Below are 26,546 nucleotides of genomic sequence, written 5' to 3'. Positions count from 1 at the left end.
CAAATCCGAACTTGTGACTGTGGTGTTCCTATTAAACCAGGCTATATCTTGCAAAGTTTTTCTCTCAGATTTAAGATAACTCTTTCATGTGTTATAAAGAAAATTATTAGAATCCACATTTGAAAAAATGTTGAAAGGCAAGTTTCAGAGAGAGAGAGGGTTAAGGATAATTGACTTCCCATCCCTGTCCAACAGGTGGAAATGAGGATACAAAGGGGTTTTGTTTTGCTATTTATAAAATGTAGGCTTGCTACAAAAGTAAATGCAAGCAGAAATTGTATCTACATGCATGTTTTTCTCTGGATCATAATAACTATTGTGCATGCAAATCGGTTAATTTTGGTAACTTGTATATTTGGGTTACTCAAAGTAAGTAATAAGCACATAGGCAAAAGGAACTTCTAAGAAATGCATGATGTCTTACGTATCTCATCTTGAAAATAGCCTTTTATGAAAAGGCTTTTTAAATCTTAAAGTTTGTTTTAATTAAAATAAAACAGTCCCCTTCTCTCCATCCCCACATGATGTGCTCCAGATGTGTTTGCAATGTTGTGTTCACACTACTAAAAACAGTCAGGCTGCTTTTATGCCTCTGACTGCAAGGTGAAATTCATTATTATGTCTTGTAGAAGACAGAGATAATTGAGTCCTTCGCAGGCTCAGCATCCAAAATCCAAATCAAACGCCTGAGTGGAGGAACCTGAAGCATCTTTGGCCCAGACACACACACATACCCCTCAGCATCCATCACTGTGCTGGTGGGATACAACCTCATGTGATCCCAGGGAGCCTTTTAGGCTATGGATAAACCCTTTTGAGGGAGATGATGGGCAGCGGTGGGTTGACTTCCAGCACCTTGTCTCAGTGATCCCAATGTTCCCACAGTGCTCTGTGCCTTCTGGCACCTCCGTGAGTGAGGAAGCCGGCGCCGCTGCCACCAAGGCCCCGAGGGACGTCCTGCTCAGAGGAGGGCAGGCAAAATGGCCTCTGTCTTTAGGAGTGAGGAGATGAGCCTGATGCAGCTGTTTCTGCAGGTGGAAGCTGCATACTGCTGCGTGGCTGAGCTCGGGGAGCTGGGTCTGGCCCAGTTCAGAGATGTAAGTAGTGCCCAGGCAGCATGCTGAGCTGTGGGAGGTGTGCCCTGGGGTGTGCTTGTCCTTCCCTCAAAGCACTCGGGGACCACTGCAGGGTGATCAAAAAGCCCATGGGGAAAGCAGGACTTGCCCAAAGCTGAGCTGAAAGCCAGCCAGCTGAAGGCCCAACCTGTTCCTGAGTCCCCATCCAGTGCTCTGTGTGCTCTGTGCACAATCCTAGGATGATTCCCTCCACTGCCAGAAAAGAGAGAGTCTCTCCATGAGAATCCATCCATGACTCCTGCTGTCACAGCAAGGCAGGGTGGAAATGAGCCTAGTAAGGCTGCAGTATCCTTGGCCCTAAGGAAACCCATGACCATGCCCTGTCTCTAGGAGTCTGTAAGATGCAGTGGTGTTGGCTGCCTGCACCAAAGGCATTCATTCTGTGCTGATGTTAAAAAGAAGCACAGCAGCTCCAGCTCCAGGCTTTTTTTCCCTCCTGTTTTTAGCTGAATGTGAATGTGAACAGCTTCCAGAGAAAGTCTGTGAATGAAGTGAGAAGGTGCGAATCCTTGGAGAGGATCCTGCGTAAGTAAATTCTTGTCAAATGCAATCGGCTTTCTGCCAACTGCTGGTGTGGGATTTATTTCTTTAAGTGGTCTCACACTGCAGAATGGAATTAGTGGCAAAATGGTGACATTTTCACCGGAGCCCCTGGAAATGTTTTGCATGCGTCAGCTAATTACTGCTTCACCCCATATGGGCAATAAATTGTTGCCCCTGTTTTGAAAACTAGCTTATATAAAATCACAAGATAAATCTAGGGCTGGGCAGAAGGCTAATCCAGATAACCAGACTCTTACACCAGTGTGCCAGCCATTGTCTTACGCTTCTTGTGGCCAAGTGCTTCAGCCTAGGGACAAATCCATAAAATCTGAGCAACAAAGCTTGTGGTGCCTGCTTTCCTATGGACGAGTGTCCTGTGAGCTCTGCGCTTCCCCCACCATGACACTGGTACCCACCATAGCCACTGTGGCAAGGACAGCACTTGTCATTGCTAGGGCAGAGGAGCAAAGCCTGAGATTGCTGTGTGTGTTATTCACTGCCCCAAAATAGGAGGTGTTGTGCCAGCTATTTGTGCCAGGGCTGCCCTGGGCAAGGGGGTGAGTGTGGCCAAAACAATTTCAGGAGAAACAGTGTCCTCACTGAGAAAGGAGGCTGCTGGGTGTCCAACTCCTGGTAGTTGTGTATATGCACAGTGATGATGGCCCTTGTATATCACTGTCCTATGTCACACCTCCATGTGATGCCTCAGTCCTGACAGGGCTTTTAGCAACAGGTGGTACCCAGGGTGATGCAGCAGAGATGACTGTATCAAGACTACTGTGTCCTTTCCTTGCAGGTTTTCTGGAAAATGAGATGGAAGACAATGTTGAGATAGTCAAACCAGAAAAATACCCAGAGACACCCCTGCCTCGGGAAATGATTGACATGGAGGTACAGAAATTGGAGAGGGCCAAGGAGACAGAGAAGGGCATGTACACCAGGATGTCTGTGTAATGTGCTCAATAGAGCCCTCCCCTGTGAGGAAGAACCTGGTCACTGAGGCTGGCTCAGCTCTCCCTGCCTGTGGAGGTGCTCCCTGAGTCACTGTCTCAGCAGTTAAGGCTGGTCTTACTGCATGTTCCTAAGGGAGCTCAGTCTTTTTACCATCCCTTGTGAAACACCCCTCTGATCCCACATATTAATGGAAAGGTGTCACTATCACAGAATGCCCCCACCATCCTGTAGGAGAGAACAAGAAGGGGTTTCATGATTAACCAGGAGAGCTGATGTTAGAACCAGCTTCACTGAATAAAAAACTCCAGGGCTGTCTGTCCTGGTGGGAATATGGTTGTGATACAGTAATACTAGGACGCCACACAAATATTTGTGACTTGCTTTTGGATGTTCAAGAAATGCTTTATTCAAGCCCAGCTGGAAGCTAAGTTTACCAGTGGGTTAATTTTTAAATGCTGCACATGTAGGTGACCAGGAAAAAAAACCATGCTTTCTAAGGGCTTCAGCTTAATGAGCAAGGTAGCTGTCTGGAGTATTCCTGGTCCCACATTCTCATCTAATTTTTGGCCTACAGCTAATGAACCTAAGCTAATGGCCCTATTGTAGGCTGCTTTTGTAGTCTCTAGACCAACAGCCAGTCCACCTGGGTTCTGAGATGTCCTGCAGGGAACCACAGAACTGCCAAGACAGACTGAGACACCTACACCAGGCACCCACTTACCTGCCTGAGCTTTAGTCAGGTGAACCAGAACTCTAATGCCAGAATAGGATAAGTACCCACTAGGGAATGTGGTAATGGGAAAATAAGGCATTGGCATTGATTAATTATCATTCCACAAATTCAGTATTTATTGATGTGCTCATTGAGTATTTCTACATTCTCCTTGAAAAAAATAAATAAAAATCTACTGTTTAAGATTTGGTATCAGCTTGGTAAAGGGCCATTGGTCTGCTTCAGAGTTTTTCTGGATGTGCTTGGACCCTAAACAGACAGTGCTGGAGAAACTTGAAGCCGAGCTGCTGGAAGCCAACCAGAACCAGCAAACACTGAAGCAAAACTTCCTCGAGCTGACAGAGCTCAAACATCTGCTGAAGAAAACACAAGACTTCTTTGAGGTAAGAGGCCTCTTTGCTCTTCCAACAGAGATGTGGACAGTTCCTAAAAGTACTGACATTTTCATTTGGTGTGTTTTGCTGTTAATGATTTTTAATCAAAACCCAGTGGTTTTCACCACAAGCCAGTGAGATAAGTTCGCAAAAGCACTTCAGTCACTTTGGAGCCTGCATTGTTCTGTGAGTCAGTAGGTCTCAATAACTTGTTTCCCAGCTCTCTTTGAAAAGGTTCCTTATACTTTTCAGTTGCTAAGATATGATTTACCTTTATTTTCCCCCTCAACTTTTGGTTTAAATCTCTTTGGAAATCTACCTGGGGGTTGGAGCGGTAAATGTCAGGAGAAAAATATGAAAATAATTTTCAAACTAGCAATACTGAATAGTTTTTTTAAACTAATGTTTTCCAGGCAGAAACCAACCTGCCAGATGATTTCTTCAGTGAAGACACATCTGGACTGCTGGAGCTGAGAAGCACTCCTGCTGCTGCAGATGCCAAGCTGGGGTGTGTATTTGGGATGGCCTCCAGCTTGGCTAGGCTTCCCACCTGCACTGCACTGCTGTGACACTGGGACACTTCCTTCAGTTTCTTAGCAGAGGTTGTTCACCAGCCTCTTCAGCATAGTTGTTTAATGAAGATGAAAGAGTGATTTTACTGTGAACTTATCAAAACTATGGTCAGGTTATGGGTCAGTGGGGCAAATGGACTTCTACTTTCAGGCCAACAATTCCAGTGAGCCTGCAGTAGATATTGACTGAAAATTGTTATCCTATGGCATCTCATCTCTGGCTCCTGGACTCTGGCCTCTGGCTACTAGCCTGATCCTCAGGGATGGATGTCTAACCACAGCAAAAATCCATGGGATTGCTTGCATTGGACTTTGTCTGAAGTAGGAAATGACACTGTGGGTCCACCATGAGTATTGCTGACAGTAATTTGGTGGACAGCATAGACACACACAGCTTTCCCTTGCACTTACATCAGCTAGGTGTGGTGAAACTCACTGATGATGTTCTTCCAGGCTGGTGTTTTTAGATGCTCATGCTAGTATTTCTGAAGTCCTGTTCAACTCTTTTGAGCAAAGCATATGCCTGCAGAGGGCTTGCTGTGGTAGGCGTTTACCAGGATGTCATGCTGCACTTCAAAGGTGCAGTCTGGTGCATTCTGGGAAAAGGAAAACTGGCTGCTCATGGCCTGGATGAGCATACAATCTGTTGGATCAAGCACTGGCTGAACAGTTGGGCCCAAAGAGGGGTGGTCAATGGAGTCAAATCCAGCTGAGGCTGGTCACAAGTGGTGCTCCTCAGGGCTCAGTGTTGGGACCATTTCTGTTTAACATCTTTATTGGTGATCTTGGTAAGGACATAAAGTGTATTATCAGTAAGTTTGCAGATGACACCAAGCTAGGCAGGAGTGTTGATCTGCATGAGGAGAGGGAGGCTCTACAGTGACCTGGATAGATTAGATCCTTGGGCTAATGTTAATGGCATCGGCTTCAACAAGGCGAAGTGCTGGGTCCTGCACTTGGGCCACAACAACCCCATGCAATGCTACAGCCTTGGGGAAGTGTGGCTGGAAAGTGTCTGGCAGAAGAGGACCTGGGGCCTCTAATTGACAAGCGGCTGAATATGAGCCAGCAGTGTGCCCAGGTGGCCAAGAAAGCCAATGGCATCCTGGCTTGTATTAGAAATAGTGTGACCAGCAGAAGTAGAGATGATTGTCGCCCTGTACTCAGCACTGGTGAGGCCACACCTGGAGTATTGTGTCCAGTTTTGGGCACCTCAATTCAAGAGAGATACTGAGGTGCTGGAGCGAGTACAGAGGAGGGCAACAAAGCCGGTGAAGGGCCTAGAGAAAAAATCCTATGAAGAATGCTTGAAGGAGCTGGGAATGTTTAGTTTGAGAAAGAGGAGGCTGAGGGGAGACCTCATCAGTCTCTACAACTACCTGAAAGGTCACTGTGAGAGGTTGGTGCTGGTCTCTTTTCACAGGTACTTAGAGACAGAACAAGAGGGGATGGCTTCAAGCTGCAATAGGGTAGGTTTAGACTGGATATTAGGAAAAAAAATTTCACAGAAAGAGTGGTCAGACACTGGAATAGGCTGCCCAGGGAGATGGTTGAATCACCATCCTCGAATGTGTTTAAGAATTGTTTGGATGTGGTGTTGGTGGATATGGTTTAGGGGAGAAGTTTGTAGAGTAGGGATGATGGTTGGACTCGGTGATCGCAAGGGTCTTTCCAACCTGAATAGTTCTACTATTCTATAACTTAGAACAGGCTTTTAATGAATTTGTTTGTTAACTCTGTGCAGATTCATAGCAGGGGTAATAAGGAGGGAAAGGATGATACCCTTTGAGCGTTTACTGTGGCGAGCCTGCAGAGGAAACATCTACCTGAGGTACACTGAAATGGACACCCCCCTGGAGGACCCTGTGACGGTAGGTACTAACCTGTCTCACTAGGGCTGGGTGCCTGAAGGCAGCCTGTAGAAGAAAGGTGGGAAAGCTTGAGTATGGGAGAAGCTTTTTTGACATTGCTTTCCCTTTTTGCCATTACTGCAGTGGCATTTTTTGTCCTGTCTGCTTATGGTCCATGTGAGTCTTAGGAGAGTGGCTGTGTTACATGGACTGTGGCTGTCCTCACCTGGGGCTGGCCACAGAAGGTTGATTCCCTGTAGTGTCTCTGGGGTGACCCCTGTGCCCCAGTGGACCTCCTGTCCCCTACTTCTCTGCTCCACATTGCTCCTTCCCCCATAACCCAGAGCTGCCAGCCATGCCTGGCCACTGAAGCAGCATCTAGGGAAAATGTTGCTGCTGGGAAACTGAGGCTGGGGGAAAATAACAACCCATTGAAGAGGCTGCTAGAAAAAAAAACCCCACCTAAAATCACCTTTTCCACATTGGACTCTTTCCCTCTCGGTGTTTTAAATTCTGTTTGAATTGCATTGCAGAGAGAAGAGGTGAAGAAGAACGTGTTCATTATCTTCTATCAAGGAGAGCAGCTTAAACAAAAAATCAAGAAGATTTGTGATGGGTAAGGTAGGCTAGTGGGCAAGCTACAGTGACTCCCACAGAGTTTTTTACCTGTCAGACTGGGCTGGCTGAATTTGGAGCTGGAGATTAGACTATGCACCCTGACTGTCAATTCTACCACTCAGCTCCCTTCCACTCCTCAGCTCTTGTGCTCCTAATAATGAAAGATATATCTCACCTTGGAGCTTGGAAATTGACGTCTTAAATTCTCCACAGTGACTTAAAGACCTTGGGAGCTTCAGCTGCTAGAATTTTAACTTGGGATGTCTTAAAGGGGACTGTTTTTTCAGAAATATTCCATGTTTTTCCAAAAAATCAGGGACCCTAACAGACATACAACTTGGGCACTGGGAATATGGTAAACCCTGACCCTCTCTCAAGCCTTCCTGCATTTCAGTGTAGAAAGATGATGCTGTAGTTTATTCAAGCCCTCCCCAAGGCCTTTGAGCAATATCTGTGTAATCAGAGCCCAGAAGAGAAATTAAAGCTCCATACAACCTCACTTGTTTCCACCCTATTAAGCATCTTGAAAAGATATTTCAGGATGAGTATTTTGTTACTCTTTCATAACGCAGATGACCATTGGGCTTTGTTGCAGCATAAATTAGATTTGACAGGGGAAACTGTCTGCTGTCACCCAATCCATTTCAGGTATAGCCCCTCAGCCAAGTAGGGCCAGCCAAAAGCTCCCATAGGCTGCAGAAGGTCATAGGGAAGGGATGAGCAATTGCTCTTACCCAACATGTGCACTCGGGGCAGGTCTTTCCTTATATCCTGCCGTTAATCAGAATAAGAGCAGGAAGGTCAGTTCATCCAGCTGGGATAACTGACTTCAGTCCCATGAAGTGATAGACCCCTGGGGACTATTAACAATTCCTGCACTAGAAATGGAGCCCTCCAAGATGCCTTCTATAGACAGTAAAGGGAAATGCTCATCCTGAGAGCAATTCAGCCCTCCTGAGATGGGCATGTCTCTCTATAAAGAAGCCAAGAGGACACGGAAAGCTGGGGGAAGACCTGGGTCTCAGTCACTCCTTTCTGATTCTGAATCTCAGACATGGAGGGAGCTTTGCCATCCCCACTGTGCAGATCAGTCTGCAGCTGGTGGTGATCCCTGAGCTTTTGGCGAGTCTTGTTCTCTTTCTGGATTTCCTACTAATTTTCCATTTTTTGCCTGCTTTTTAGATGCTCTTCAGCCCTCTTCTCTACTTCTGCACTCATGAGCAGTTGCTGTTGGTGAACGCTTCCCATTGCATTTGCCCCTGTGCTGATGGTTTTACAAGTTCCCAGACCCTGCATTTAGAAATGGCTGGAGCTGCCCACAGTGTGCAGCAGGAGCTTCATTTTTGAGGTTTTTTATTTAATTTTATTTTTTTACCCTGCAGCGTTTTAAACTCCCTGCAATCAAAAGCCCAATGTTTATTTAATATTTTTCCCAGATGAGAGTAAAAGAACAGGCAATCTGATGCCTTTCAGCATTTTTGTTATTGATTGAAAGCAGAATCTTCCAAACAGGAAGCAAGACGATCTGCAGTGGGGTGCAGCATGGAGTGTGGGACCAGGCATCACTGGAAGTGTGAGCAGATCCCTACAGGGCGGATCATGATGTGCAAAGTTGTTATGAGCTGGTGGCATGTATGGGGCATGTGGTGGTGGGCTTATAGCAAGGAACTTAGGCTGGTTTCTCCCAGCCTCTTGTAACTGAATGAAAACACACACCTACCTATGTCAAATTCACAGATGTCCTCTGCTTTGCTAGCACCCTGTTTTTTGCTCATTGCCAGCTAATCAAGCTCCATTTGGAATTGTCCTTGATGTCTTGTCTTCCTCCCTTTCAATTTTTTTTCTTGTTAATATGCACATATATATGGATGTTTTTCTGAGACGCAGTTCTAAAAATGTATTTATCCCATTACTTGCCTTTTGTGCTCGATGGGCCACCAGCCATCCCTGGCACACAGGTCAAGACATTTTGGTCCGGTCCATCTTTAGGCAGGGTTAACTATACCTCAAGCAGATGGCAGTGTCATTTCAGCCCCAGCAGAATATTTCAGCTTAGCACTAAGTCATCATTCATGACAAGTAAATATTCTGCAAAAATCCTGGGACTGGTATAAGCCAGTCTCCTGCAAGGCAGGCTAAGATTTGTTTGCAGAGCAGCATGCCTCAGGTTATGCTTGTAGTCCCTGCTTGACTCTAATTGGTAACATTAGTCTGCCAATTTCATGAGCATTAAGTCCATGCACAAATTTATTACTGAAAGGTGTAGAGGGAGTAGAGAGGAGGAAAATGCAAGAATTTTTCTTTTCCTCCTTTTCTTGCGGCTGCCTCAGTGCTAATGTGAATACTAAAATGGGTTTATCGATGTAAGGATTCCCTGCTGAATTCTCCTGGAGCTTTCAGAGATGTTTGTGCCATTAGGGCAAAGCTGATACTCAGTATGCAAAATGGCTGTTAAAAGATCAAAGCAGCACTGCTGCAGTAACGTTGTTGGAAATGGGGGAACTGTGCAGCATGGAGGTATAAGCTTTCAAGTGTGATTAAAAATCCTTATTAAAGGTGAACTGGGAGCTGTGAAGAATAAGAAGATGGAAACAGTTAGGTAGGGTGAATAACCTTTGGAAATGAATAGCGTGTGTTGAGCGAGGAGAGATTCGATTCTGGAAAGGGAAGTTCAGCTGAAGAGCACGTGCTGTCACACAGCTCTGGGCTGATCTCTAGGAAACTGCTGCGTGTTTTGTTCAGTTTGCAACAGTCCTCGCTTGTGCATGTGCTGGAACTGACTTTGGAGAGCAGGTGGTGATATAGTCTGTGCTCAGACAAAGCCAGAAAACTATGCTTATCTGTACACAGAGTGTGCATGTTTTTGTCTCTTAAACGGGGACATACCCTTATGACACTGTTACAGCTTCTTCTGATTCCTCTCACGTGCAGATAGGCAGCCCTTCAGCAACCCTAACTCGTTGTAACTCCACTGCAGGATGGTGGAAGTGTGTTGCCTTGGCAGGGGGGATGACACACAGATCTCCACTCTGTAAACAGGAGCGATCTCTTCCTGCAGACCTGTTGGGGCAATACTGAAGGATGACATTTATAATGTCCTTGGAGTGGCAGGGCTGGTGCAACCACTAGATATCACTGAACAAACTGAGTAGGAAAAAATTGAGAGGTCTCAGCTCTTTTAGTTATTGCAAAATCTCAGCTCAGTTAATGCTTGTAGGCACAGAACCTTGCAGCTCGTGATTATCAAGGTCCCAGTGGGAACTCCTTGTGGCTGCTCTTCATTCAGCAACACTCTGGGGCTGGTTTTGCAGATAGGACAGGTAGCTGTACACTTTTCAGAGAGACACGCAACTTAGTTACCTCTAATTGATTGTGTTGGGCTCATATAATGGCTTTACAACACCACAGTAGAGAAGGTCGTGTTGTAGAGATGAAGCAGTGTGTAACACCTGCATGGAGTTAAGACCTTCACTCACATATTAGAAGCCCACACTAGTCTTTATTATACCACATTAAACAAACAAGCTTAATGTCCCAAATAAGCTTGGGGATAAGCTTGTAAAAACAGTTATACTGCTCTGGCCACATGTAAGCTAATAAAACAGATACCACTCTCAGGTATTTACAAAACTTCACCCACCCTTCCCTGCTCCCAAGCCGCCTAGCCAAACAGATGGACCAGAAGCCAAGAGGTGGCTGCATGGTCATCCTCCTTTTCTTTTATCCTGGAAATACAGTTTTGGTTTATTCGGTGGGGCTTTTTTACAGGGTTATTTACTTACACAGTCTGCACACACAAAGGGTGTTTGCTTGCTGTGCAGCAGTAGCTCAGCTGCTGCCTGTCTCCAGTGGCTGCGAGAGGGTAGTGCAGAGCCAGGGCCAGGGATTTTTCCAGCCTCAGTGCAAGAGGGCCATCTGTTGGCTACCGTGTTTGAGGGGCTGCCCTTGCCAGGAGGAAGTTTGTGGCTCTTTGTAGTTCAAGCGGCTTCCCCAGACGTTAGGAGGGCATCAGTACTGGGGGCAGAAGGGACATGACTGTGTATTGCTGCTGACCACTGTGTGATATCGTGCACTTGTAGCGCCTGAGGCAGGGAGTGAGCTAGAACAGATGAAGGGATCCTTTTTTCATAAAGTTGCCTTTTCATACCTTTCCGGGAAATGAGGCACAACTTTGTAGTATGTAAAAAAGTATACTGCCAGGTGAGGGATAAAGTTCAGTTTCCTCAGCTTTGAGCTGAGAAGAGGCTAGAGAAAGAAAAAGTCAGTCAAATAAATTGTGTTTCTTAATTCTCTCTTCCTGAGACTAGATTTCGTGCCACAGTTTATCCCTGTCCAGAGTCTGCCACCGAGCGCCGAGAAATGCTTGATGAAGTCAACACAAGGATTGAAGATTTAAACACAGTAAGTGGCAGCGGCTTTCCTGGGGTCTGAAGCTTGCAAATGGGACTTACACAGATATTTGTCCTGTCTGAAGCCCTGTAGCCACAGCCAGATCCCAGGCTTGTTTTGGGAGCGAGCTGTGCAGAGCTGGCTGGGGGCTGGAGATGAAGCCACCAGCTCTGCAGCAGCTCCCCTGCCTGTTGCAGATGCCAGTGGCTGTGCTCTGCTCTGCCTTTTTACACACCCAAGGAGCTGCTGGAGGACAGCCACCCACGTGAGGTGCTCAAAGACTACTTGCTGCTGTTGGCTGTGCAGAGGTCAGAGGTTTAGATCATAAGATATGAGGCTATGGTGTGGAATCTAAGGTCATCAGCAAGCTGCATGTATCATAACCAAATTGCACTATGCAGGCTGTCCAAAATGGTTTCATCTAGCTCTTACAGCATGATTTCCCTCAGCAGCTCACAAAGTTGTTCAGTCACACATTATACAAGGCTCAGAGGGAACTCAATAATTCCTGGTGGTCTCCTGTACACTTACAGAGGCTCAGGATCATGCAGGGAGAGTCCTTAGAGAAAAACATTGTGAACCTGGTGTCAAGTGCTCCCATGTCCAGAACTGCACACACTGTCCTCCAGGTTACCCTACACATTCCTAGGAATTGTTTCCTTTCTGCAACCCTCTCCCACCTGCCCTCCCCAAATAACTGCTGAGTAGATCACACCACCTATGCCTTCCTATCTGAAATGCTACCTGTGCTCTGCTTGTAGGTGATAACCCAAACCGAGTCCTACCGCCAGCGACTGCTGCATGAGGCGGCAGGCAAGCTGTGGTCCTGGGGGATCAAGGTCAGGAAAATCAAGGCCATCTACCATATCCTGAATTGCTGTAACATCGACGTCACCCAGCAGTGTGTCATTGCAGAGATCTGGTTCCCAGTGGCTGATGCTGGCAGGATAAAAAGAGCCCTCCATCAGGGAATGGTAAGAGACCAACATTTTGGGTTCCTGAAGCTCACCCCAGAACAGCATTGTTTAGATTTTGAGCATATGTTCAGAGTTCTGTCTGTTGCCATAATGCTGGGCTTCTTTTTCTGGTTTAATTAAAGTTGAGGTTGTCGCATGATCACTTGGCCTTGGGGAGTTTAAGGTCAGCATTAAATCTTAGCAGGTTTGTGATCGACCCACTAGAGTCAGCACTGCTGACAGTTTTCCCTGAACAAATCAATAGCACAGAAATTGGAAAAATCTGGATATTAGAAAAAGGGTTGAAACACAACATTCTTGAGCCCAGATGTCATGTTGCTACCTCTGCACTTTGGGCCACAGACCTGGGTGCTGTGGGACAAATGATTTTTTGCTAGGCACCCTGACTGTCTCTGTCGTTGTCACTGGGTTTGCAGGAGCGCAGCGGCTCTGCTATCGCCCCTATCCTGACCGCTGTACATACCAGGATGGCACCACCCACCTTCAACAGGACCAACAAGTTCACAGCTGGATTTCAGAACATTGTGGATGCGTACGGTGTGGGCAACTACAGGGAGATGAATCCAGGTGAGAAACGTTCCGCTCTCTGCACCTGGCTTGCTAGAGCCAAAGTGAAGCCTTTGAGCTCCACCATCCTAAAACATGCAGTCACTGGTGACTGAGAAATGAGAACAATATTTGCTGCTAGTAAAAAATGTGTACTGTTTGGTACATAGGCATAGATTTTCTCAGGCCAAGAATTTGGCTGTTGGTCTTCAGTGATTGATTGTGACAGGAATAATGAACTACACAAATAAGGATGCAGAACAAATGATGAGGTAGCAGCACTGAGGAAAAGACCTAAACTCACAAGGCAAATATAAGTTGACTTATCAAGTAAAAAAAAAAAAAAAAGTGAAAAGGACCTGAGAAAAGTGTGAAACAGTGGTAGAGAATCCCAAGGACACCACTGAGAATGAAGAGAAATCGAGAGTCTTTCTGGTGGTAAAGCTACTTCTGCCCTAAATCTGATTGCCTGTTGAGTAGGGGAGGGATTGTAGAGGCCTTTAAAGTAGCAACTGTGAAAAATGGTCTGGTGGGGTGGATCTCTGCTGAGGTCTTTTGGACTAGGAGGAGCTGAGCTGCTTATCCTTTCCTTCCTGCAGCTCCATACACTATCATTACCTTCCCCTTCTTGTTTGCGGTGATGTTTGGGGATTGTGGCCATGGCGCTGTCATGCTGGGCTTTGCCCTCTGGATGGTCTTTAATGAGAAGAGCCTTCTTGCCCAGAAAAGCACTAATGAGGTGAGTAGCAGGGAGCTGGTGCACCTGATCAGCACAGGAAAAGACTCATCACCCCCATTTGATAAAGGGTCAACCAACCTCCCAAAGGATAAGTGAAGATCACAGATCCTTCAAAGATGCTCATGAGGCAGAGACTTAGCAAGTAATTCTGTCTCTTCTACACAGAGATCTGGATGGGCCCAAGGACTTGGAGTTTCCTATGAATAATTATATATGCATAGATTAGTACAGTCATGTCTCCTGTTGGCTGAGGCCCACTGTGTTTTATGGGAGAACAGGGACTTTAGTCACTGGCACTGCTTTCTCCCCCCACAGATCTGGAACACCTTTTTCAGTGGGCGCTACCTGATCCTGCTCATGGGCATATTCTCCATGTACACTGGCTTCATCTACAATGACTGCTTCTCCAAATCATTCAACATCTTTGGCTCTTCCTGGCATATCATGCCTATGTTTAAAAATAACACTTGGAAGTAAGTGATTAAATGTGGAAAACAAGTGAAAACACATCAAATGGAGCACATAGGCTTTGAAAGAAAGACACAGTGACTGCCTGTGTGGGGAAGGGAAGAACTCCCTTCTGTGGCTGCAGTCATGAATGAATCAGAGGTTTTGTCTGACACACACAGACAAACTCACTATTGAAATGGAAATGTAGAGTCCCCAGGAACACGCCTGTTTGTTCAGACACTGATATGCATAGAAATCTGCAGGTGTCAGGGACTGATGCATAAAGAATTATCTTTGTGATGGAGACTGTCTTTGTGTAGGACCCATTTGTACAAACACACACATGCACACAAGCCCAGGATAACTGTTCACAAAAGGGCTGGAGCTGGTGTGGCACCCTTCAGCACATCTCACACAAATGTACTGTACATGGTGACATTAGGCTGTAAAGGTAATTTCCCTGTTCTCTTGTAGTAAGGATGTGCTTCTGGAAAACATGGTGCTGCAGCTAGATCCAGCAGTCCCAGGAGTCTACTCTGGAAATCCATATCCATTTGGAATAGATCCGGTAATTAAATTAAATTAAATTGCTCTAAGATCATTTGTATTTCGATCCTGTTTCTACATATCAGGTACATCAGCAGCTCCCCACTCTCTCTCCTGAAGCTGTGCTCTTCACTTCTTGCACTTTGCCTGTTCATTACATACACGTGATGCTTTTCTTTAGCAATTAAGGGTATGTATTGCTGACAGTTCTGCACAGGCAGCAGCAAAATGGCAAGCAGGAGGGAATGTCAATTTTTCCAGAGAGTGGTCTTGTGCTGCAGTCTCTGCTGTCACCAGGTTGCTGGACTCATTTTCCTTGCTGGAGTACTTAACCCATTCCAGAGCTACCTCACAAGTTGGAAGGCAAAAAGTTCTGATTTCTGCACAGTCTATTTATTATATGAAGTATGAAGTAAATGCCAGTATTTATCCACATTTTCTTCTGCGTGTCCTGTTCTCCTTTCCTTGCAGTTCTGTCTTTACCATGTGCTGAATTTTAGCTTTCCTGTTTCAATCATCGTATTAGCCAATTAGCCACTGTTCTGCTGGATGTGCTCTCATTTCAGTTGGTCACACAAAGAAATACTGGCTTACCCTTGTTTGCAGAGAGGTTGACCATGTAGTAAGTTTTTCATAAACCCAGCTCTGAAGCTCTTTCCAGGACATAGGCAGTCCAGTTCAGGAAGTGATGACACAGGAAGCTGAATTTTCTGTACATTGCCCTGACACATCCCTAATTTAAGTTAATCCAGGCTAGCCCCTCTTCCATCCTGGCAGTTGCTTTCTTGAGAGGCTAGGAGGGAGGAATGGCTGAAAAAGTGCTGGCAGGGAAGGGGTGGGCTGGAAAGCACCAGACCTCACATGGACCTCTCTATGGAAATGATCCCTGTCATCTGCCTGGAAGGATGGTTTGGTTTTTATATTTTGCAAGTCCTAGCAGGATGGCTGAGGTGTATCTTGGAAAGGAATCACCCTGATCTGAGGAGGCTAGGTAGTCTGTTCCATTGCCATAGAAGAGACAATGCTAATGTTTTGCCTTCCAAATAAACCTGTCTTTCCTCCTTTCTGTGCAGGTACTAAGTGTCTGAAAAGAGGTATCTTTGGGGTCAGAAGATTCTGAGGTCTAGGAAATTTTAGAAGGAAGAAGAAGGAACCCCAGAGCTCTGTAACATAAAAAAAGCAGGACTGAGAAGAGACATTTGGTTACTGTCCTAACACAACTGAAAAGTTACCATAGAGAGGCAGGCAGTAATCTGATCTCCATGGCCAAAGAGCTAGAATGAGCTGGTTTTCTTGTTCAAACAAAAAGTCTGAACATACTGTGCTCTCTGTAATTCTCTGGTGAAGGTGGAACAAATTTCTGTAGCAGCAGGCAGGATTTTCTCATTTCTTTCCACCTTTGCTAAAGGAGGTGACTCAGCCCAGGGGCAAGGAATGACACTGAAATGATGGAGGTTCTGCTGCTAGCCTTTGCATCAGTTTCTGGAGGACAGTCAAAGTCCTACAGAATTTTAAATCTCTGTTTTTTCCTCTGTTAAATGAGGATAATGCTTTATACCTTTTAGATGAGAAGTTTAGTGGAATGAAAAGTCTTGTAAGGAACATCTAGATTTCTGTTGCTTATTTTCTTCTGACTAGAACTGGTAGGAGCAAGTTGATGGCATTAAAGCAACAACTTCCACAAATCTGTTCGCGAGCAAACACCTGAAAATCTTGTCCTTCTGTCTCTTTTTGTTCCTTTTCCCCAAAGATCTGGAATATTGCATCGAACAAGCTGACTTTCTTGAACTCCTACAAAATGAAGATGTCTGTTATCATAGGGATTGTGCACATGATTTTTGGGGTGATACTCAGTCTCTTCAACCACATGTAAGTTTATTTCACCAAGCCCGTCACTGCAGCACACACGTTTTTAATCTCTAAGATAGTGTCCTTCATTCAGAGAAAGCCTCATCTCTGGGCCAGATGACTTAAATTTTGCCCTTTCCCCAGTGCTAGTGGAAATGAGTCATACACTGACTGACTCACACCATTGTTGGCACAAAGTGCTGAGTCCAAAGGCCAAAGGCCAGTTGTCATGTTGCAAATGTTCCCTTGGACAGATTCTCTTTTTTGCTTTCTCTCTTATATTCTTGATTCTGCAGAAATACTAACGTATACTAAATTAAAAAGATATAACATCTCCCAGAATTGGTAACGTTTGTCTTGAAAGACAGAATCCTTTGGCCTAACCAAAGCACAATGAAATCTTGCGCAGTGTGTGTGTGTGTCCTTCTCCTGACTTAGTGGGCCTTTGATCAGGATCTGTGGGTGTGGATGTCTATACTTCTACCCTCTGTATTTTGGAAGAAAAAATAAGAAACAGTGATAGAGTGGAAGGCCTTACACTGCTGTCTTGAGGGAGTCTCCAAAACCGGAAGCTGTGTAGTGACCTTCAAGGATGGAAAGGGTTTGCAGATGACAGAGAGGAGGACTGCCCCTACAGAATTGATTCTACACCTGGTTCTGACCCTCCTCAGCATATAATGCCAAACTTTGTAGATTAGCAATTTTTTTAAACAATTGGCTTTTATTTCAATGTATTAATCTTTTGAGGTGCTGAGATACCAGTGGGTCAAGTATGAAAACGTGAAGAGAATCAATATGACAAAGCTTTTGTATTTAATTAATAGCTTTCATTTATAAGGACTGCAATTACAGACTTCTCTCTTGCCTAGTGATAGCTATATGTTATTTATGTTATTTTCCACAGCCTAAATGGTGTACAGTATTGCCATGCTTGGCAATCTTCTATTAATGCCCACTGTATTAATTGTAGTTATCTTTCCTGATTCCAGATACTTCAAGAAATACATCAACATTATCCTTCAGTTCATTCCAGAAATGATTTTTATTGTCTCTCTGTTTGGCTATCTGGTCTTCATGATTATTTTCAAATGGTGTCATTTTGATGTCCACTCATCCCAGAGTGCACCAAGCATCCTTATCCACTTCATCAATATGTTTCTGTTCAATTATAGTGACACTTCAAATGCTCCGTTATATCAGCATCAGGTATGGATCAAACAGCTTGAATACATAGTAGCTGGTTTTGGATTCACAGTGGGTGTTGTGGAAAGTGGGCTTAAAGGTGGGGAATGGGCTCAAGAGTTCAATCACAAGTACCAGTCACATCAGAGATGTCTGTTCTTCTGGTATTTGTCTTGGCCTTGTAGACAGGTAGGACAGAGAAGCTATCAGTGATGCAGAGGAAACCTCATTCTTAGTGTCATCTTCACAAGAACGAAAACACAATTTTAAGGTACTTTTGGGGAGAAAAAAATGGCAAGGACAATTAGAGATGTGAAGCTGGGTCTTGCAGATGTGCTGTCCTGGAGTCTTGGCATGGTGCTAGAGACAAATGAAGCCTCTACTTTCCGTGATGATTTTTTCTTTTGAAAACTTGAAAACTTCATATATTCAGCTAAAAAAATGGAAGTAGCTACAGGATTTTCCAACCGCTTTTTGTCAGAAATACCTCCTTTTTTAAAGTGAAATAATTGCTGTTAAGGCTGATGGGGAGAAAAAATATAATTTTCCCAGCCTTCAAAAAGTCATTATACAACATTTTGCTTTGTAACAACCCAAAGTCTTCCCAACGTGGTAATTTTATTCTCATATTCCTATTCCCCTACCCCACCAGTAGCTGTCTGTACCATCTACCTGAGTAGTCTGAATGCAAAGATTGTACCAGAACAACCATGAGGTGATCAGATATCTGAGCCAGCTTTAAAAAAAAATGTAAAAGTTGTAGTTTGGGGTTTTCTTTGTTTGTTTTAATTTGTTTTGCTGTTCTTAAAGTATAAACAGTTATATTAGGACAGCAACAGGGATGGCATGATGCAACAGAACACCTTATATTCTGGGGCCAATGTGTTATCAAACCTAAGCTATGGGAATTCAATTGCCTCCTGGAATTGCAAATGTAGAGCGAATCCTGAGTTTGCTGCTTTCCAGGAAAATACTTAAAAGACTTGGCTCTTTTTGCAACATTTCTATTTTGATCAAAGACTAACTGCCTCACCCAGTGGATAGGACATTCACCTGGGACACTGGAGAGCCAGGTTCAAGTCTGTAGCATCAGGGTTTGGCAAATTAAACCTTTCCAACATGAAAGCTTTTAGTCTCCAAGTCTCCAACCATTTCTAGCTGGCAGGGCTTTCTGGAGCCTTAAACAGTATACATTTATTTTCATGCCCTTACAGGCAGAGGGAGGGAACTCAACCAATATAGGGAGTGTATCTGTTTTCTTAAAGAAAATACTATTTTATAGAATCAGGTTTTTAACAATAAAGACTAAAGGAAATAAAGTAATTTGTTGCTCTTCTTGTTGTTTTGTCTTTTAGAAAGAAGTGCAGAGTTTTTTGGTCATATTTGCTCTGATTGCTGTTCCCTGGATGCTCCTAATTAAACCTTTCATTCTCCGAGCCAACCACCAGAAGGCACAGCGCATGGTAAGGGATATCAGAGAATCAGAGAGTGGTTTGAGTTGGAAGGGACCTTAAAGATCATCTAGTTCCAACCCCTCTGCCATGGTCAGGGACACCTCCTACTAGACCAGCTTGCTCAAAGCCTCCATTCAACCTGGCCTTGAACACTTCCAGGGAGGGGTATCCACAACCTCCCTGGACAACCTGTTCCAGTGTCTCACCACCCTCATAGTAAATAATTTCTTTCTAATGTCTAACTTAAATCTCCCCTCTTCCAGTTTGAAATCATTCCCCCTCTTTCTATCACTACATGCTCTTGTAAAAAGTCCCTCCCCAGCTTTCCTGTAGGCCCCCTTCAGGTACTAGAAGGCCACTCTAAGGTCTCCCTGGAGCCTTCTCTCCTCCAGGCTGAACAACTCCAACTCTCTCAGTCCATCTTCCCAGGAGAGGTGGGACAGGCCTCTGATCATCTTTGTGTCCCTTCTCTAGAATTGCTCCAACAGCTCAATTTCCACAGAATTGGATGCAATACCCCAGGTGTGGTCTCATGATCAGAGTAGAGAGGGAGAATCAGCTACCTCGACCTCCTGGCCATGATTTTTGATTCAGCCCAGGGTCCAGTTGGCTTTCTGGGCTGTGAGTGCACATTGATGGCTCATGTTGAGCTTTTCAGCAGTGAACACCCCCAAGTTCCTCTCAAGGCTGCTCTCAGTCCATATGAATCGGGCAAGGGAATTTCAATACAGGAAAGGCAATGCTGGGGTGACAGACACCCTAAGAGCATCCGCAGTGATCTAATTCTGCCTTTCTCTGATCTTAGAGCTTCTATGGTGATTTCAAACTGCTTTGCTGCACATGCACTGAGGCCCAGTGTATGAACATTTGGCTGAGCCATCTAAATGGGAAGCAAGTAGCTTTGCTCACAAGGCAGTACTCTATTTGTTGGGAGAGGAGTCAGGTTGCACTGAGTTCTTTCACGTATCATATCTGAAACGAGAGAAGATTAAGAAAGACTGAAGTGCTGGTAAATCCAGGAAGAGAGCAAAGACCTCAGTTTCCTGTCCACAGCCATAACTAATGACTGGTTGGCTGCTCTGTAGGACCAGGGCAGCTGCAATACTCCTGGCCTCTGAGAGATCAACACCGCTCAGAGGGAAAGCTTGATTTAAAAGCTGTTGCCTGTTTTCCAGTAGTTCTTTCTTCCCTAAGTGATTGCCTTCACATTAATGGAGCCCTCCTTCCCTTGGGCTCTGTGGTTTGCCCAGCTCTTCAGCATGTAACTGCAGCAGCTGCAGTTTCCCAGTTGTTCATTAATTCTCTCATTTATTATGCTAACAGGACTTTACTTGTCTGTCAGGATTTACTTCTCTTTATAGTTGGAGTTAGTGCCTGGAGTACCTTTTATAGGGCACAGATGTTTCCATTTGAAGACAGAGATGCTGGTTGTGCTGCTTGACCTTTTCCAACCCAGTCACTTCTGACCTATACCTGAAGGCCAGGTCCCTGGGAGACCTCTGCAGCATTGCTTCTGGACTGTAATTTCTTATTTTGTCATCTTCTGGGATCTGGATGAAAGCTTGACATGGCTGACTCCATCTCCTGCTTTTGTGCTAGTAACATCTGACAGCTTTTCCCCACCTCCTATTATGCCCCTATGTTGCTCTTCCTAATTTTCATACGCTAGCTGTCTGATCACATATTACATTTACCCAGATTTATATGTTTGCAGTAGAGTCTGTTTTCTACACTGACATTCAGGTAAAGCAAAGATCAAGTGGGTGTGACAACAATTACTGCTGCAATAGGAAACAATAGGTCATCATGAGACCTCACCCATGAAACCTGCTGGAAGCTATAAAGAGTGACAGGGTAGAACCTGACAGAAGCCATGAGGTCCTTACTTAATAGGACTGTATAACCATACAGTGTAGGGCTATTATGATGCTGTGCTGTCATTTCTGGAGTAAGGCTCAGATCAGATTGTTCAGGCCTCCAGAAAATCTCTGTAAAGAATGACTACAGAGAGAGGATGGGTTGTTATGACATTTTTGTCAATTTAAAAAGAATAGAGATCTGAGTTGCATTTCTGTCTATATCCCAGGAACTATGCGACCTTCATTAAGTCACCTGATACTTTCAGGCTCCATTTCTCTTTCAATTTATGCTAATTCCTTTGATTTGCACCCATCTAATTGAGAACATCAGCTTTAATGTGTCTCAGTTTTCTCATTTACCGAAAGTGATGGATCTTCTCATGGAGGGTATAAAGGGTGCATTGTGAGGGTAGAAACTAGCTCCAAATTAATTGGAATCACTGGGAAATGCTCTAGGATGGAAAATATTTGAGTATTATTAGCCATTTGGTAGGGGTACTCGGTTTCTTTGATCCATGGTGACTATCTATTGTTGAAATTGTCCTTATATTCATTATATAGTCCTTTATATGTTACCCATCAAGAGGTTATTGATGGAGTTCTGTGCCATGATCTGCTTCATTATGGTATAAATCTGTAGCATTATACAGAAGACCTATCACGTTTTCTTTCTGAAAGATTCAGTCTCAAGCCATCTCAGGAAACCCTGGAGGTGACAATGATGTAGATGTCCCAGAGACCAATCACTCCAAGAAAGCTTCCCAGGGAGAACACAGTGGTGGCCATGGAGGACATGAGGATGAAGAAGAGGTAAGAAAATGTGGGCAGAAGATTATTCAAGCAGACACAAAAGTAGAAGATACGAACAAAGTCAAGCAGAAGGCTTTTGCAGAGTTGCCAGCCCTTCTGTTTAACATGATACCAAGATACACTGTTGCAACAGTTGGTGTTTCCAAACAGAATAAGCTTTGAAGTTTCATAGAATTAGTTCCTCTAATTTTTTCCTTTAGTTTTGCATTGTGTGGGCAGGCTTTCTTGCAAACCTCAAACTTCCTGGTGAAGGCAGGCATTCTGACAAACCTCAAGTTTTTGTTTTCCCAGTGGTAGCTTTTTCACTTCCACATTGCACCCAGAGAAGGTCAAGCCTTGCCCAAGAGTCAGGGAGTTTTCCTTCCTTTAAATTGCATTTAGAATTTTGATAGCCTGCAGTCCTGGCTAGGGAGAAAAGTCTTCCAATGGCAGATAGTTTTAAGGGCTTCTGCTGTGCAGCAACACCATTTAAAACGTGACAGAAGTGTTTGTAGCAGTTGGGAGTACCAACGGTACTGAGTGGGGATATGGATGGCTCTTCTCAGTCACAGAGAATCTTTACAGTCTTAGAAAATATGCTTATTCAGTGATATCTCCCCAAATGACTAAGGTAACAGGCAGATAATCTGAAAAGCCCTATTTTATATAAGAATTTATGTCTCTATAAGAAATCACAAAGATTGGATTGACATCTAAAGATTTGAAATTGTAAGACTGGAACATGGATTTCTGGATATTTGCGTTTTCCTGGAATTCTCTCTCTGAGGAGAATGTGTAGGAAGATCATACAGAACTGACACTTTTTGGAGTGCTCCCTTTACCTGGGAAATGCCTTTGTGTTACTCAGGTCGTAGCAAGGGAAAGGGAGGAGTATGAAGAGCCTTTGGTGGAGTATTGCTCTGTTAACTAGGAAGCCCTGAACTAAGAATCAATAAAATGTGTTTGGTTTTATGTTGTTTCAGTTCAATTTTGGAGATACATTTGTCCACCAAGCTATCCATACCATTGAATACTGCCTTGGCTGCATCTCCAACACAGCATCTTACTTGCGGCTCTGGGCGCTGAGCTTAGCTCATGCACGTGAGTGATTGACTACATGTTAGTTACCTCGCCAGCAGCTCCATGCCAGTCACTGCTTCTGATGTTGTTTGATTATTGCTGCAAATTTCTCTGTGAAATCAAAGTTCTCCTTGTGGTTGTTTGTGTCTCAGAATGTTTTGCTTCAGGTCAGATCAATCCAAGTGTTTCATGGTGGCCACCTCAGTTTGTAGTGGTGATCCATGGCAGTTGTGTATCAGGCAGCTCCTGACTGCATCTATGGCTGAGCCCCTTTTCCCATGCTGCTCTGTAGCCACCTGTCTGGAGTAGTCCTCATGGTGTGTGGCATGGGGGGAGGTGCGGTCCAAATAGGCAGTTTAGTCCATAGAGGTAGAGGCAGTATGGGAACCATAGCTTCGTTTCCCAAGAGGCATTTGCTATAGCCTTAGGGTATGCATGTGAATATCAATATGGCTTGAAACAGTTAATTGGTTTTGGTTCAACAAACTAGAGAGAAAAGCTTTAGTTCAAAAACTCCTGGAATTTGTCATTTTCACTGGGATTTTTCCAAGGAACATTTAGTGGAACCTCAAATTCCGTGAGAAATATACAGCATTTTGATGTCTTTTGTCTTTTTTTAAGTTAAAAGCAAAGGCTCAAATACTAGAAATTGCCTCAGGCTGGGATATCAGATTTTCAATGACTCAATTTTTTCTGAAGTGTTTTAAATGAATATTACTGGCTCTGGCTAGGAGTTGCACCTGCTGTAAAGAATTGAGCACACAAAAAATGAAAACAAAAGGGGGGCAAGCCATGGATTGACAGGGGGGAACTGGACTTCTTTGGCACAGACATGAGGTTAGTAGGATTTGAGTGGAAGCTAATACATGATAGCTTTACATGGAGCTAGATAAAATAAACCAACTAAAATGCTAAGCTAAGCACAGTTCTGTGCGTTATGTCAGAATTCTGCCTGGAACACCACCATGTTAATTTCAAACTGGTATTGACAGGAGTATTTTCCTGAGGGCAGCAGTTGCAGGAGAACCATTGCATCTGTTACCTAAAGTAACAGGTCATTGAATCTGAACATGACTCAAGGACTGATGACTGGCAAAACAGAAAGCTGAAATGGTGGCTGGAGCATCTGAATGGGGAAGAGCTGAACTAAGTTCTTGCTTTGCCTGTGTCACACAAGGAAAATTGCTCTGTCCTGAATCTATCTTGTCTGACTGGGGTAGTTAAGTTAGGACTATGTTATTGAGCTGACAGAACATGTCAGAAATACCAGTGTTGTGAACTTTGATATAAACCTGATATAAACCTTTGATATAAAAAAAAAAATAAATCTTTAAGAGCATGCAAGTAATCTAAACATTAATATAGCCTGCCTTGGGTGGGACCAACAAGTTGTGGGTTTAGTATTTGTTTGTTTGTTTGTTTCCCCCCCTATCACATCTTTTCCGTGATGATCTAAGGGAAGTGGTTTGGAGAACAAATGGGAATTACATCTCCTGTGGGTTTTGGCTAGCATCAATCAGTACAATTTGTAACCTAATTTACATGTGTACTGATGATGTCAATCAATGATGTTCACTGGGATTTAGCAGTAGGCAGTCCTAGCAGTCCGTGCTGCCTATCTGTCCTCTTAAAGAGGTGCAAATTAAATTGATGACTCTATCATGCCAGGGTAACAGCAGTCTTGCTAGTGTACTTGCATGGACTTGTGATGCAAAGCCAAGCCAAAACAGCACCGTCAGCTTCCATCACAGGGAAGAGAAGAAGCGGAAAAGAATCTGCATCCGCTTCCCTTCCCCAGTTGTCATGGAGAGGCAGGGTGGCCATACATGGTTACCATCATGTACATTTTAGTGTCATGTGCATCATTGCTGCCTTGTACATTTTATCCTAGGCCAACTCACCTAACTGGGAAAAATGGGTAAGCTGCCAGACTTGACCCTCTGTCTGTCCACACCTACTGCTCAGCTCAGTTTTCCCTTGATTTCCTTTTGCAGAGTTGTCAGAGGTCCTTTGGACCATGGTGATGCACAACGGGTTCAGCAGCAGCAGCTGGGCAGGCCTCATCATCATCTTCATCATCTTTGCTGCATTTGCAGTGCTGACGGTAGCCATCCTGCTGGTCATGGAGGGGCTGTCTGCCTTTCTGCATGCCTTGCGTCTGCACTGGTAGGTGGTGTGGTCTTTTAGAGCTTTTTCTGGAGCAGTCTATGGGAGGGATCGGGCCATGGAAACACGTGGCCACACTAGCCAGTGTTAGATATGCTGTGCTAGTACCTGCATCAGGACATCAGTCCCCTTCTGCAAATGAAGCGAGGGGACGCTTCTCCAAAGGGAGGCCAGAAATCCATGCTCTATCTTTGAGCTGCTCCCTGGAGCAACCTGTCTTCCTGAGCCTGTGCTGGCTATGAGAACTTGTAGCAAATGGCAACCTGCAGTTCTGCCCTGGTAAACACACAGAGCCACCAAAGCCACCTTGACCTGTGTGTTAAGGCTTGAAGGCATCACAGCCACACCACTGGTTGTGTATCCCCGCCAGGGTTACGCCAAACAAGATAGCTGGGGGCTACCTAAGGCGGCAGAAGTTCAGCCAGGACTGCAAAACCTGCTGAAAGCCTGAGTCAGTGCTTGTTCCATTAGCCCAGGTTGAGGTCCAGGCTGTTTTGGCTTTGTGGCAAACCAGTTTCAAGTTAGCTCATGTCTGCTTTAACTAGATGTCAGTCCAGGCTAGGACAGCAGTGTGGATGCACCATGGGACTAGCATGTAAAGCAAGACCAGGTAATAAATTGCCTTTCACCACCACCGTAACTTGGCATCCTGCCTGAGCACCCAGCCTGTGGGCTTTTTCACCATATAATGTCCCACCACAAACACTGCCAAGCCAAACCGTGGTGCAGTTGCTTCTCATTGTGCAAGGAGGGGGAGATGTCTGTCTCCCACCAGAGTGTGCAGCTAGCAGGTGGTTATCCCAGCTCTCAGAGCTGCTAGAAGGAGTTCAGAAGGCAGGCAAGGTCTTGCTGACTGGCTTCTGGAGGAGCATGTCCAGATTTAGGGGTGGAAAGTCAAAGCTGATGAATGCCAGGTTGCTCTCTGGACTGCCTGTGTCTCAATACTGGCTCCAGAAGGAGCCTATGTTCCCAGCTCAGAGGCCATCATCTCTCATGGCCTCCCTTTTTCCATGGGTGCCACATTTCAGCCTCTCAGCTGGTGGTAGGTCCTGCCTGGGGCAGCACTGACACCCCCCTCTGCTCTTCTCCAGGGTGGAGTTCCAAAACAAGTTCTACGTGGGAGCAGGGTACAAATTTTCTCCATTCTCCTTCAAGTACATAATTGATGGCACCACAGAAGAGTGAAACCAGGACATCACTACTTCACTCCTCTGAACAGGCTCTGTTTTCTTGTGGTCATTTACCTACAGGGTAGGGTATATGGGATGAAACAGAATGGGATGTGGCCCTTAAAAAAAGAGCAGCTGTAAATGAAAATGTCTTAGCTGCGTTACATATACTGTTGTGTCAGCTGAGAGCTGAACTAGATGGGCTGGCTGGACCCTTTGCTGGGTACCCCCACTGATGTCTTTGCCAAGTATCTGGTCCTCAGCATTTTATTGGGTCAGCTGTCCAATGCTTGGTTGAAAAGAGGAGATGCAGCTTTGAATTAAACTGGTTCTTAATAATGAACTTGCATATGTTTTGCTCCATTTACTGCCTTGTCTTTGTGGCATATTTCTTTCTGAGGAAAATATGTTTTGGCTGTTGTTTCAAGCTGTGGTTGTTCATATGACAACGATTAAGTCCCTTATAAGATTACAGCCCTTCATTTAGCACACAATGCAAACCCACTCAAAGACAGATCATATTGCAGGCTTGCAATTTTCTCCATGCTTTACTACAACAACCCTCTTTTCAT

The 26,546-nt window shown here is 44.7% G+C and overlaps 1 protein-coding gene across 1 annotated transcript; it reads left to right on the top strand.

Moving 5' to 3' along the window:
• The first annotated feature begins 889 nt into the window (after positions 1-889).
• On the top strand, positions 890-26,276 carry ATP6V0A4 (ATPase H+ transporting V0 subunit a4). Its single transcript, XM_051618711.1, has 20 exons — positions 890-1,097; positions 1,583-1,661; positions 2,476-2,570; positions 3,624-3,749; positions 4,154-4,248; positions 6,057-6,183; positions 6,696-6,778; positions 11,088-11,181; positions 11,931-12,143; positions 12,563-12,713; positions 13,292-13,431; positions 13,747-13,904; positions 14,356-14,449; positions 16,178-16,296; positions 17,265-17,481; positions 18,813-18,920; positions 21,449-21,580; positions 22,543-22,660; positions 24,634-24,805; positions 25,897-26,276. Exons 1-20 carry the CDS (start codon positions 981-983, stop codon positions 25,988-25,990), a joined length of 2,532 nt encoding a protein of 843 aa, XP_051474671.1. The 5' UTR covers positions 890-980; the 3' UTR covers positions 25,991-26,276.
• The last annotated feature ends 270 nt before the right edge of the window (positions 26,277-26,546 follow it).

Source organism: Apus apus, chromosome 1 (genome assembly GCF_020740795.1).
Source record: "Apus apus isolate bApuApu2 chromosome 1, bApuApu2.pri.cur, whole genome shotgun sequence".
NCBI lineage: Eukaryota > Metazoa > Chordata > Aves > Apodiformes > Apodidae > Apus > Apus apus.
The sequence above is the reverse complement of the archived record's forward strand: the minus strand, read 5'-3'. Positions and strand labels throughout refer to the sequence as shown.

What these genes read in the sequence shown, in the direction of transcription:
- ATP6V0A4 (XM_051618711.1), top strand. Translation starts at nt 981, where the DNA reads ATGGCCTCTGTCTTTAGGAGTGAGGAGATGAGCCTGATGCAGCTGTTT. An exon ending in GTCTGGCCCAGTTCAGAGAT is followed by an intron (nt 1,098 to 1,582) that starts GTAAGTAGTGCC and finishes TCCTGTTTTTAG; the next exon opens with CTGAATGTGAATGTGAACAG. An exon ending in AAACACAAGACTTCTTTGAG is followed by an intron (nt 3,750 to 4,153) that starts GTAAGAGGCCTC and finishes AATGTTTTCCAG; the next exon opens with GCAGAAACCAACCTGCCAGA.